The sequence below is a fragment of the Urocampus carinirostris genome, chromosome 12 (assembly GCF_059441175.1).
Source record: "Urocampus carinirostris isolate Australia breed hairy pipefish chromosome 12, RoL_Ucar_1.0, whole genome shotgun sequence".
NCBI lineage: Eukaryota > Metazoa > Chordata > Actinopteri > Syngnathiformes > Syngnathidae > Urocampus > Urocampus carinirostris.
In genome coordinates, this window is record NC_142360.1 from 19,014,009 (window position 1) to 19,027,786 (window position 13,778).

General features: G+C 37.3%; 1 protein-coding gene across 15 annotated transcripts in view; it reads left to right on the top strand.

The window, feature by feature from the left end:
- The first annotated feature begins 390 nt into the window (after positions 1-390).
- The window catches only part of dock7 (dedicator of cytokinesis 7), an 86,350-nt gene continuing 72,962 nt past the window's right edge, over positions 391-13,778 (top strand). For all 15 annotated transcript variants that reach the window (XM_088350453.1, XM_088350454.1, XM_088350455.1 and 12 more), the window contains exons 1-14: positions 391-552; positions 4,059-4,158; positions 6,954-7,129; positions 7,358-7,426; positions 7,585-7,714; positions 7,866-8,078; positions 8,838-8,923; positions 9,013-9,079; positions 10,205-10,354; positions 10,448-10,528; positions 10,662-10,824; positions 11,642-11,784; positions 11,870-11,963; positions 12,102-12,264. In XM_088350453.1, coding sequence (XP_088206579.1) covers positions 515-552; positions 4,059-4,158; positions 6,954-7,129; positions 7,358-7,426; positions 7,585-7,714; positions 7,866-8,078; positions 8,838-8,923; positions 9,013-9,079; positions 10,205-10,354; positions 10,448-10,528; positions 10,662-10,824; positions 11,642-11,784; positions 11,870-11,963; positions 12,102-12,264 — 1,673 coding nt within the window. In that variant the 5' untranslated portion in view covers positions 391-514. The remainder of the gene's footprint in view (positions 553-4,058; positions 4,159-6,953; positions 7,130-7,357; positions 7,427-7,584; positions 7,715-7,865; positions 8,079-8,837; positions 8,924-9,012; positions 9,080-10,204; positions 10,355-10,447; positions 10,529-10,661; positions 10,825-11,641; positions 11,785-11,869; positions 11,964-12,101; positions 12,265-13,778) is intronic.

A 13,778-nucleotide genomic window follows, 5' to 3' on the forward strand; every position in this document is an offset into this window, starting at 1 on the left:
ACAATTCACTCTTTAGAGATATTTTTTTGTGTATTGAGAGCGTATTTTACATCATCATGTTATATATTTTGTTCTTTTGTAATAATTGAAGTTTTTTTTATCGCTGGTAGGCAATAAGTCATACACAGTGTCCCATTATTAGATATCTTTTTTTAATAAATGAAGCTTTTTTGTTTTTTACCAATACACGGAGCTAATTGATATACACATTCAATTTACCAAACCAACGTGAAACTGGGGTTGAAAATGATTTTTAAAACATTTTTGACGGATGCTGTTCCTTGACATTTTTAAAGAAAAAAAACGTGTGCTTTGGTTCAAACACTGGTTGAAAAATACTGGTATAACAATTTTGTGTGTTATTTTTCCTCTGCGCCACACTACTGCCATTACGGTAAGGCAGCCGAGCTGCCATTCTCTAGTTTTCCCGTTTTCCCAGTGACTGTCGTGGGTGAGTGGGATTGCTGGCTGCCTCACTGGGACTCCCGTTCAAGCAATTCGAGCGGCCACTGCCATGGCTGAACGCCGCGCCTTCGCCCAGAAGATAAGCAGGTAAAGAAGCGTAGGAACGGACTCTACGGAGGACAAACAAAACAATGTGAAGCGTTCAAGAGAGTCACAGACAGACCACCACCGAAGCGAGCCAATGCAAAGAGGCCCGGACTTGTGCACAACCCAGCCGTTCTACGCTAGCTTGTTAGCCGCATCGTTTAAGATGCTCAGACCCACCCAGAGATCGCCGCTTAAATGTCTCCCAAACAAACGTAGTGCCCGCTCGCTTGAATGAACGTCAAATGTCCCGACGCCGTGCATGCGTGACGGTGTCTGCACGATCACGGGAAATTGCCAATAAACACGCAAACCGTTAGTCGGAACAGCTAGCTGATATAGCTCCATCGTATTCATTGTATCTTATTTGTTTAAATGGCGTTTTAGGTTACCTGAACGCAGTTTAAACAAGTAGGAAAAGGGAAAACGAGTACAAATAGACATCTTAAACGTAGTTACCGTCTTGCCTTGTAGATTACATTGATGCAGCTGTTGTTGTTGCTACAAACAAGACTGGTAAAATCAAACAAACACTCGGAAAATGGTAAATACGTGTTATTACATACCTGTCACCCTCATTAATGATTGTAATTACCCTTGCAACCCGATAATAGATCTTACAAACACAGCGTGGCACCTATTTACTCACAACAAGACAGAGTACACAGAATAAAAAACAAAGATAATTCGTGTAAACAAGTTGATTGCATGGACATAATTGACGAAAAAATATTCCTTCAGCAGCTTCTAAACTCATCAGTGCAGGGTTTTGTGGAATTCATCTTTATTAACAGTCTACAATTACGTTGTCGTCTGCTACCAGTGACAAAGACGATGGGGATTAGAGCTTAAATAGACATGACAAGATCGGTCTTATTATATTTCCTTATTACTGTTTATTTTTTAAAATATTATTGATTACACAGTATGTGTAGTCATTTTTCTCATCCCATTGTTTTCTTGTCAATATCATACCTGTCAACCTCCACGGCTCCATGCCCTTACAAACTGTCGTATATTCCCTTACAAAATACAAAATAATCTTACACCATATTTTTTTCTCAAACGTATGCATTTATGTAGTTTAACATGTTATATTGTACATGTGTTTTGTCGTATCATATATATTGTTAATTAACATTTTGTTGTGAGATCCTGAGTTGCTTGACATGAATGAGGTTTATTATAAAAACAGTTCTAAAATTAAGTAGCTTGGATGTTCACTGGAGAAGGAAAAAAATACATGCAAATATAATTAAGCAGAATAATAAATTTTCTTATTCAAATTATTAATTCATTTTCTGCATTAAATAATTGTTGGCAATACTGTATACTGATTAAAGGGATAACCACAAACCTGTCTTTTTTCATTTTCTCATTTTATACTTCATTTTTTTTCTTAACTTCAATATACAACATAATAATTTGTAATATAATGCTTCAAAGCAAGTGAGCCGTTTGAGAGCCGGCTCTCTTTAATGAGTTGAGCCGAAAAAGCCGGTTTTCTAAAAAGAGACGGACTTCCTTTCACTACATCAAACCGCTCGCTTCGCTTGCAACGAAAAAAAAAACATACCGAGATAGAGGCTACCATGGCGAACTGGTTTGACTTGATTGATTTGCCTATTCGTGATAGTCGGTGTATACCGGATGGCACCCATAATTGACAAATTTTCGTTTTTCCGTAGATTTTCTCGTACGTCGTACACGTCTTAAACTGCATAATTAACGTACTTTGTACGGCAAAAACGTACAGGTTGACATGTATGCAATATTCACTGTCCTGCCCATTAAAAGCTAAAAATGACCCTAAAATATGTACATTAAAAGGAAGAAAGTTAGATTTTGCAGTGGAACCACTACAGGCTATTTATTTTTCATTATAAGCAGCAACTTTACTCAAAGTACAATGAACCTGCTTGTGTTATTTGCATTTAGATTTTCTAAGTTGTTCTGTATTACTTTGTTGCCTGAATTGATTTTTTTGTTTGTTTTATGAGAATTTAATAAATGAAACACTTAAAGATAGCATCTGGTAATATGTTTGTAAGGTATTTATTATTTTATATGATGCAAATAAGTATTTAATTTGGCTTAGAGTTTTAAAAATGGTTCAGTGGAGGTGAAATATTAAGCTAGCGATTTATATCCCTACGATTAATCAGTCGAATTTGTTTAGTCTTAGACTAAATAAATAAACACATTTTCAGTAAGATCCAAACTGTGTTGTCAGATTTTGAGGACGGGAGGTATCACAGCATACACGCATGTTATCGTATGTCCAACAATGCTACAGTTAATGTGTTTATCCAGTTGCTGTTTTCGTATTGTTGTTTTTTTTTTTTACGAAATGTGTGACATTTAGTTCACAGTATATATTGTCTGTGTTTACCGCAGGCAAATGTGCTTGAACAATCATATTGAGTTGCACTGCATAAACAGATAACTGAAACTTCCATGTTAACTCTGACATTTTCATCATTGTCACATCGTGGCATATAGAAGGATTTAGAACATCAATACTGCTTAAAATAGCATCCTCCTGATGTTTCGTTTACTTTTTCTTTCGGAAAACATCCATGTTCTTCTAAATCATTGTAGAGAAGGCTTGGCATATCAAAACATTGATATGGGTTTAAAACATGTAAACTCTGGCCAGATTGGCTATACAGACGCTGCCCTACTTACGAACGAGACGATCGGTCGTGAGTTGAATTTGTTCGTAAATTACTTGTCTGCTATATTTTGTATGTTTAAGGTTTGTATAAGTATGTTTAATGCTTTTAAAAGTAACCTGTATTGTTTTGTACTAAAAACATAAACATTGCATGAAATGATATGCTCTATAAAGATAAATAGAGTTGAGTTTAACTTACTCTTGGAAGATGCGCTTCAAGAGGTCCTCTTCCGTGGTAAAAAGTGGCAGAAAAAAGCGTTCCGACCATTTTCTCAACTGCATCAAGTTTTTGTATTCCACTTTCGTTTTAAAAGAAACAGCTCACCTCTTCTTTACACTTTATACCAAACATGTTGAATGGATGCAGGAGATATTAAACGATAGAAATGTCAAAGTTCTTAGCACGCTGGAGATAGTATAGACAGTATAGAATGTTTACACATGACCTAAGAAAAGGAAGCTGATTTTTTTTCTTCCGGGTGGATACTGGGTCACAGCGCCACACTCAGGTAGCAGGGAAAAGAAGCACTACTGTACTGTCCTGTACTCGGAACGTAAGTAGAATGGTCGTAAGTAGGGGAGCGTCTGTACCGTAAAGCCAGGCCCTGAAGTTTGATTTGACTACTTCACAATTTATTGGGAAAACAATTGGATATGTAGGAGATTATAAGTGACTTAACACAGAGTAGCAGCAACAGTTATAGTGTTGAACAAGAGCATCAGTGACAAGTGCCCCCTTTTTAAATAACTAAACTGTTATATAGTTTGACATAACATTACTTAAATATTTAATATTGGCGACTTTTATATGTAAAGTTTATTTTATTTGCAGGACTGTGGCAGCAGAGGTCAGAAAGCAAATCACTGGTCAGTACGGAGGCTCTCCACAGCTCTTCAAGAACCTCAATCCAGGGACCATAACAAGTAACACAGTGAGTAGTCTTAACTCCTTTTCAAGAACATTATACTAGTCTGCTCTTAATTTTCATTTTCAAGACACTTGTTTTTTTGTTTTTTTAAAGCTAGCATGGGAGCATTGAACGTCTGTGACTTCAATTACCATGTTTTGTTTCCTTTTCTTTTTTGGGGGGCTGTGCCCTAGTTAAATGTAATTCCACATCTACTGCTGTAGGTGGTGCTTCAGTTGTCACAATCTGCAAGTTGTATTAGTTATTCTACAAAGGTTGAATTAAAAACAAATTCATAGACAAATGAAATTATTTGAAGATGGTGGAGGGGCAGGAGGCCCCGTGGTCGACCCAGGACACGCTGGAGAGACTGTCTCTCGGCTGGCCTGGGAACGCCTCGGGATCCCATCGGATGAGCTGGAGGAGGTGGCTTGGGATAGGGACGTCTGGGCTTCCCTTTTAAGGCTGTTTCCTCCGCAACCCGACCCCGGATAAGCGGAGGACAATGAATGGATGGATGCTGGAGGGGATTGAGGCTGTGGCACATCATTGAGTATTTTTTAGTTTTGGCACCTGGGTCCAAGGCTTTGATTTGACGTATCTGAAACCGCGTTGAGGAAAAATGAATGAGGAAAAAAATTATCTTTCCAAATTTTCATAAATTAATATAGAAATGTACATAAGGACGTGTCTGTATACAATATGTTGTATGCTGATACTATATAATATATCTCATCTCATCTCATTAGCTGCACTGCTTATCCTCAGTAGGGTCGCGGGGGTGCTGGAGCCCATCCTAGCAATCATCGGGCAGTGGGCAGGGGACACCCTGAACTGGTTGCCAGCCAATCGCAGGGCACACAGGGACAGACAACTCGCCCGCTCATTCACATCTAGGGACAATTTGGGCCGGCCAATCCACCTGAAATGCATGTCTTTGGAATGTGGGAGGAAACCGGAGTGCCCGGAGGAAACCCACGCAAGCACGGGGAGAACATACAAACTCCGCACAGGAAGTCCGGTAGCTGGATTTGAACCCACACAGGAGGTTCCCAAGACCTTAGAACAGAATACCTTAATATATATATATATCATTTGGTCTGTTTTGAACCTCTAAAATCATTTCACTGTTGTGTAATATTTCCCTTTTTGTTAGCCTTAAATTTGATCATGTATATTGATTAATACAAAACAATTTTGTGCAGTTCTGAATAGTACTTTTTTAATGTAATTTGGTTTAGGTCATGAAACACCTGCTTTATTTTTAGATAGATAGATAGATAGATGGATAGATAGAATGATTACACGATATATTAACAGAAAATGCTCTACTTAGGCGTCCCATTCCATGCCAATTGTAGATACTTTGTCCGACTTGGAATGAAACTGCAGCAAATTTGCAATTTGACGCGTGGGTGGCTGGCTGGCACGGGTATGTTAGGCCATTTGCGTCACTTCAACAGCAGTTCGATGCTGATGCCTTTAAAATGGGTAACAATAGTCCTTTAAAATGTGTTCAATCATCTTTGGCCCATACGATCAACTTAAAAGCGGGAAATACCGTCAGTTTTAAAGTCGTTTTTCACCAGTCATTATTGATTTTCTCTTTTGGGAGTAGGCATAGCCATATAAAAAGCAATGGGAATATTTTTTTTTTGTCATCATCCACCGATGTGATAAGCTCTACCGGTGATCATTCTAACAATAAATGTTTCAGAGACTTGAATCCATTCACCTTCTGTAGCTAACAATCTATGGAGTAGTTTCGTAAACTGCTTTCAAAATACAACACAGAAAGAAGTTTCTTCCCGGGCTATTTTGAACCACGGCAAATACTCCTGTAGTGCTCCTACTAATATTGCTACTGCAAAAAAGTTCTTGCTAACTTAGGAATCAAACATTCTTCTTGTTTCTTTCCCCCCTGTTTTACTTTGGCATGCACTTTTATACTGACATGTCTACACAGAAAAATGGAAAAATGTTCAAAACACAATTTAAGATCCATTCAAATCAAATTTATTTGTAAAGCACTTTTCAGGCAAAAAATTGCCACTCATAGTGCTGTATAAAAAAAAGTCATTATACAACGAGACAGTAAAATCCCTTCCTACACAGACACACTCAATGTTTTTTAATACAATAAGAAATAAATCAATATTAATAGAGATAAAATGTGATTACAGCAAGACACAGACTAAACTTGTGAGGGGACCTGAGGGATTCTTATCTACACTGATTTTCAGCCATTGAACCACACCCTACCAGTGTGGCAACACCGAACAAGGGAACACTAAAATATAAAACTAGAAATAAAAACAACTGCAGAACAAAACATCAAAGTATTAAGTAAAATAAGCAAAGTACAGTACAGTACAAAAGTTAAAAATAGCAAGGGTTCCTGCAGACCTGATGTCCTCCGGCAGATTCTTCCATAGATTAGGACCAAAGTGGGTGAATGCTGCTTCACCACATGTTTTGGTCCTCACCTTGTGAACAATCAACAAACCGCTGCCAGAGGACCTCAGTATCCATGAGGGCTTAAACGATAAAAGCAAATCAGGCAGATACGATGGCCCAAGACCATTAAGACATTCAAAAATTAGTAAAAGTCCCTCAAAATTGACCCTGAAACGCACAGGGAACCATTGCAGCGATTTTAAAACTGTATGACGTTCTTCTATGTGTTTTTTGTATTAGCACTTATAATGACAAAAACAGATGCGATTTATAGATATGTAACTACAATTACCATAAAACATACAGTGCTGTCGATTATTCACAACTTGTTAATCCACCACATCGCTTTGGTCACTCTCTAGGTTCCACTCACAGAAGCAGTCGAGCCAGTGGATTTTGAAGAGTACCTCATAACTCATCCTCCAATCGTTGAGTCAGGCCCACTGAGAGATCTTATAGAGTTCCCCCCAGATGACATTGAAGTGATTTACACACCAAGGGAATGTCGCACAGTTGTACAAGCTGTCCCAGAGGAAGGGTAAGGGTTTTTATTTTTAAAAAAACGATTTTCTGACTAAGAACTACAGCAATAAAATAAATGTTTGATGTTCGGCACGCACGGTGTTCGCCACGTACGCTGTTCGGAGCATACGCTTTTTGGCCGCATACGATGTTCGGCACATACGCTGTTGGGCACCTCTTTGTTGTTGTCAAAGACAGCCCAAATGACCTTTCCTCTTCACTTTAGGTTTTTTTCTGCTTACAGGGACACTGACCCTCATGTGAGGGACTGCGTGAGATCTTACACAGAGGACTGGGCTATAGTTAACCGAAAGTAAGACTTTTTTGGTGTTAACATATGCATTTGGTTTCAAATCAACATGGCAGCTACACTAAATAAGAATCATATGTCTATATATTATATATATATATATATATATATATATATATATATATATATATCTGTATACTGACTGTTATGTTACTTTTCAGATACCACAAACTCGGCACAGGTTTTAATCCTAATTCGTTGGATAAGCAGAAGGAACGTCAGAAGGGCTTGCCGAAACAAGTGTTTGAGGCTGACGAATTACCTGACAGCAGTAGCTACCAGGATGACCAAGTAGGCCCTTATGCAAATCATAACATTACATGTTTTGTCTTACTTTGTAATTTATGAAGTATCATTTTGTGGGTGTTTTATTTTACTCTTTTATGCTCACTGATTACATTTTATCATGATAGTTTTATTTGAAGCCACGTTTGATTTCTAGGATGACTTAAAGCGGCGGTCAATGTCCATTGATGACACACCTCGGGGGAGCTGGGCTTGCAGCATATTTGACTTGAAGAATTCCCTCCCTGACTCTCTGCTCCCGCATCTCCTTGATCGTGCCCCAAATGAAGAGATTGACAGACACAATGAAGACCAACGCAAGACAAATCGCCATCGGGAGCTCTTTGCTCTGCACCCAGCACTTGATGAGGTTTGGTATACAGTGGGCTGTGTACTACTGTACTTCCATATAGTAGAGAAACTGACGTTCCTCTTCTCCAGCAGTTTTTATTTTGATCATGAAGACATTGTGCTCTGTTCGCAGTTGTACATAAACAGTCATCATTATGTGTTATATGGAGGGTGTTATCGGGAATTTCAATGAAGTATTTCCATGCGTATGATACACACTGCAAATACACTATAGTATAAATGTAAGAAGGCACAAACTCATACCAGTCAATTTATACTTTACCCCCATATTGTATATATTTTTCTGATAATTTCAAATAGAATGAACAAACAACCACATTTTTTAAAGGAAATAAAAAAAAATAATGAATAATTTTTAGCGAGACCAATCTCGTCTTGCCTATCTCTGCTCTAATCCAGATTGTCTCTGGTAGCAGATGACAATGTCATTGTAAATCATTGGTGATTGCTAATATAGCCGCGTTACACTAACAAATGCTTTCCTCGATAAAGCATTTATTTGGTAAATAAAACAAACTTGTTTACACAAAATATCTTTGTGTATTTTCTCCATGATTTGTCTAACTGCGACACATTTTTGTAATGTTTATATTCGCTTCTTAAGGGGAATCACGATCATTTATAAAGTGAGTAATTGGCCGAGGTGTGCAAACTAAACAAATACATTTCTTTGCTTGTATTGAATAATCTACTTTTAGGATGGTTTAAGGTGAATACTTTTGATCATGTTATATGTTTATGTATCTCTTCTCCACAGGAGGACCCCATAGAGCGGCACTGTGTACCTGAAGTTCCTAAAGAGCACTTCGGCCAAAGGCTACTTGTCAAGTGTTTGTCCCTAAAGTAAGTGATGGTAAACTTCTTGGTTACAGAGCTTAATTGAATACAGTACTTTGTTTGGCAATTTACTCTGTTTGTATCTCTCCTTTCAGGTTTGAGATAGAAATTGAGCCCATATTTGCTAGTTTGGCTCTTTATGATGTGAAGGAAAAAAAAAAGGTAAGTAGATGAGAGATCTGTTTCTTTCTGATGTATGATCATATGTTGACAATTCCTCTTTCAGGGATACTTGAATGATGAGATGGCTCTACAAAAATTAGACATTTAAATCAATAAATAATTTAAAAAATGCTACTATGATAAAATACTAAAGCCAAACGGATGCAGAGTTGGAAGACAATGAATAAGAAGTTAAAATTTTATCAACTGATTATCCACCTTTTACAGGACATCACCCCAAAAACGGGTACAGGCAATAACAAAAAATTGTTTTCCCTCTGAGCCTTTGTTTCCTACTCCCTGTGTCGTCTGGTGAGTCCCTGCCCTGACTTAAGGCACGAAGGAGGTGCATAATTGGAGGAGGGGCTAATGGAGGCAGACTCAGATCAAATAGTGTATATTAAGATGTATATATTTTTGAACATGGAGTAGTAATTTAAAAAAGGAGGTGTTAGTGTTATAATTTTAGGCTTGAATTGTCATCTTGTTTGGGTTGGGTTTTGTTTTTTTGTTTTTTTCCTGCAAGATAAATAGTAGTATGGGTAAGCACTTAAAAGCTTCTGTTTCAACCTATTCCCTTTGAGCTTGTGATTATGTATGTTATAATATATTGTACAGCTGATTGAGTGAAAATATTTAGTTTATGTAAATTATTGGTTGATGGGTTTTTTATCGCTCTGCCCAAATATAAACAGCAAGAACAAACAAACAACTTGGAGGCAGTGAAGAGGGGAAAGAATTGGAGTGTATCCTGTTAGGACTCGGCTCTAGTCAGGAGGTGACTCAGGCAAGCTGCAGAATGTTGGATCAACTTAAGACTCTTGACAGACAAATAGATATCTCCAAGATAAAGTTCTTAACAGTAATCCATTCAAATGGTAACAAAGGCTTGGATTACTGTTTGTAAGTGCTATTGTAAAAAGAGGTCTTACTTTAAGCATCTGGCAAGGATTAAAAAAAAAGATGGGAACATCCATTCCTTTTTGAAAGAACATTGTCCTTTAGGATTAAAAATAAAGATGGAAACATCCATTCCTTCTTGTCCTTTAAATTGTTATTGTTGAATTGTTTTGTATTATAGTTGCTGCCTTTATTAACTAACATTTATTTGTACATTTTTCACAGATATCCGAGAACTTCTTCTTTGACTTGAACTCAGAGCAGACCAAGGCAATGTTGCGACCACATATTCAAACTGCAGCCATTTCCACGTTAGCACGCTCTGCCATCTTCTCGATCACCTATCCTTCTCAGGATGTCTTTCTTGTCATCAAGGTCAGATACATGTGTTTTCATAAATAAAGCCAGATTTTTGTGAAAAAATCAGAATAATTCTATGATGAACTTGCTTCAATAAATCTTTTTCAGTTGGAGAAGGTTTTACAGCAAGGAGATATTGGGGAGTGTGCAGAACCTTATATGGTCTTTAAAGAATCTGATGCTACTAAGGTATATGAAGTTTGAGAATGGGTGTTTGTACTAATAGTAATAACATCAACTTTATAATGCAATTCAAATACACTATTTTATCTGAAAGTGCTGTTCATTGACATGTTGCAGTTTTATGCCTCTCTTTTTGTAGAATAAAGAAAAATTGGAAAAACTCCGCGGTCAGTCGGAACAGTTCTGCCAACGCCTTGGCCGATACCGCATGCCCTTTGCCTGGACTGCCATCCACTTAATGAATATTGTCAACAGCGCTGGCAGTCTTGAAAGAGATACTGAGCTGGAGATGAGCCTTTCAGGTGTACAATTTTTCTCCATATATGTCTATTCTGCATAGTTGAATGTATCTGCAACAAATAATGGTACATATTTAGGAGAGACCTGGTACAGTTGTAACACATTTTGCTTTCTCCCTCCCCATTTTATGATCTTTTGTACTAGTCCTCTCAAACTTTTATACTTGGTACCTTAAGTCTTCTTTTACAAGTAGACATTAATTCTAGAGTGCTAAAAAGCTCAAAAAGTATGTGACAGTTAGATACACAGTGTTACAACCGTATCCAGTACTTGGTAAGGTTGTAACACTGCTCAGCCATCATTAAGCTAACATTTTTGTTGACTAGCGTGGAAAATAACACATATGATTGAAGCCAAGAATGTGGACATTACAGCCATCTGGCAAAAAATTGTCTTTTTTTTTTTTTTTTTTTTTTGCATATTTGACAAGAAACCACAAACAATGAGAAGGAACAAGTTTGAAATCTCACCTGAAAATGTGTTTTACCAGTAATTTAAGAGTATGTTACTCAGTCTTCACAAATCTTGTGTAAGGTGAAAATGGAAAGGGGAGTATCCTAGAATTGGTCGAACTTTGACTGTTACAACTGTCCCTGTGTACATGGTCTCTGCTAATCATTTGATCAAAATATTTTATGTATTTCAATACTTTTTTCAAACCATTTCTTGATTCTTAATATTACTGCTCGTAATCCAAACTTAGTAAATATTTTTGTTTTTCCAGATCCATATTATAAAATCGCTATTTTTGTTTTTATTCCTGCAGAAGTATGCGTTAAATGTCCTCATCACTAAGTTGTTTCTTCTCTCATTTTGCAGAGAGGAAAGGTTCATGGTCAGAACGGCGGAACTCAAGCATGATGGGAAGAAGGTCTCTGGAACGAACTACTAGTGGAGATGAATCATGTAGTCTGACCGGATTTCGACCAGCCACTCTAACTATCACCAACTTTTTCAAACAGGTCTGCACACCCGCGGCTTTACTCCCAAAGATATACTAAAATAATTTAAAATAGATTATAAATTATATGTTTAAAAATATTTTAGGAGGGTGATAGGCTGAGCGATGAGGACTTGTACAAATTCCTTGCTGATATGAGAAGACCCTCTTCAGTATTGAGAAGATTAAGACCCATAACAGGTATAACCAAGAGCCCCCGATATTTGTTCGAGAAAATTGTCTAAAAAAATATTTCTCTATAATTTTCACTCCAACTTTAATAATTTGTCTTTCTTCATCAAACTCAACCTCATGTTCATTTTATTCTTTTTCCTACAGCTCAGTTAAAATTGGACATTTCTCCATCGCCAGAAAATCCCCACTATTGCTTAACACCTGACCTCTTGCAAGTTAAACCTTACCCAGACAGTAGGGTGCGCCCCACCAGAGAGATTTTGGAGTTTCCTGCCAGAGATGTATATGTGCCAAACACTACATACAGGTAAATATTTTTCCTTTTATTTTTTTCAGCTCCATCATATGGCTATTACTTTGCGTCATTTGTTTGCTTGGATTCCTTATGAGGGTATAAAGAAAGTTGAGTATATTGTCTGTTATTGACATGGACTTATTTATGATAGCTATTATTCGGTAGAATGGGTTGGTGGTTCCCTTAACCACTAGAGTCATAGGGGGAGCATTTCCTGTGGTTTTTATTTGGCAAGTACAGCCTGGTGGCGCCCAGCTCTCTCCAGGCCTACGAATGTTACTTTTTTAATAATGCTCGTTTTTATATAGCATAGGAACAACTAAAAGTGGTATTTAACAGGTCTAATGACTTATTTCCATTCCATTTGAGCATGAACAATACTTAAAAACAGTTTTTAATGTTGTTTTGTGCACTTCCTTTAGTTGTTTTTTATTGTATATTGTTAATGTTATTCCCATTTTCATTTATCTTGTTCAGCTAAACTAAATGTCTGACTGGAGGTATAGAGATGTTTGAAAGAGGTTAACCATAGCTTTCCCCAGAAATGTTGACCTAATAATACAAAGGACTTGATTTACAACAATCTCACATACCAAATGTTATGTTTTAAAAGAGGTAGAGAGTGCTTAGTTCAAGAGCAGGTTTTGCTAATGGGGTACAGTAGCTCTGATTGTTGTCCCATGGAATGTTGGGACACGGTATATATATTGCTGAGTTTCAGAAAATAAACTCATCCCTAAAAATCAGGTACCTGCTGCTGTCCAGGCGCATTACTGCCTTTCAATCTTGTTACAAACACACTCAGGATAATTCTTTTTGAGACCTAATGCTGAAATTTGAATCTTTTGTTTGTGTGTGTGTCTGTGTACCCTGCTTCAGTGTGGGCTGTGTGTAATTGTTGGTTTTGTTATCGTCATTGATCTTTTCCCTTGGGCTCTCAATGTACACTAAACAGTTGGCTGACCACCACTCCTTTTTTTTAAATATTTGCCAACTCGTTTCTCCATCACAATTCTTATTTATTTTTGTGCAATACACATCAAAGTGAGCCAAATGGTCACATTGGAGTAAAATGACCCATGCAGAAAGAGAGGTCGCAGGTTCAATTCCTGGCTCCTCTCTGTTACATGTGGAAGTGTCCTTGGGCAAGACACTGAATCCCTAATGTCCCCAATAAGCAGGTAGGCGCCTTGCATGGCTGACTCCCTATTGGTGTGTGTGTGAATGGGTAAGTTTGAAGCACATTGTAAAGAGCTTTTGGAGGTCTTCATTGACTTGAAAAGCGCAATATGAATGCAGACCATTTACCATTTAGATGTGTTTAAAGTGTAAGATCTGGAAGGGTCATAAATGACGAGTTAGTAAAAGGAAATATAATTTTGTTCCTATATCTTATATGCAATCTTCAAAAAGAAGTCAACATTTTTAGTTTTGCTGCCAATTAAATTGCACAGGTTTAATTCAGGATATTAAAATCTAGAAATCATGTTGAAACATCAAATTGCCAGCATAATTATTTGATACAG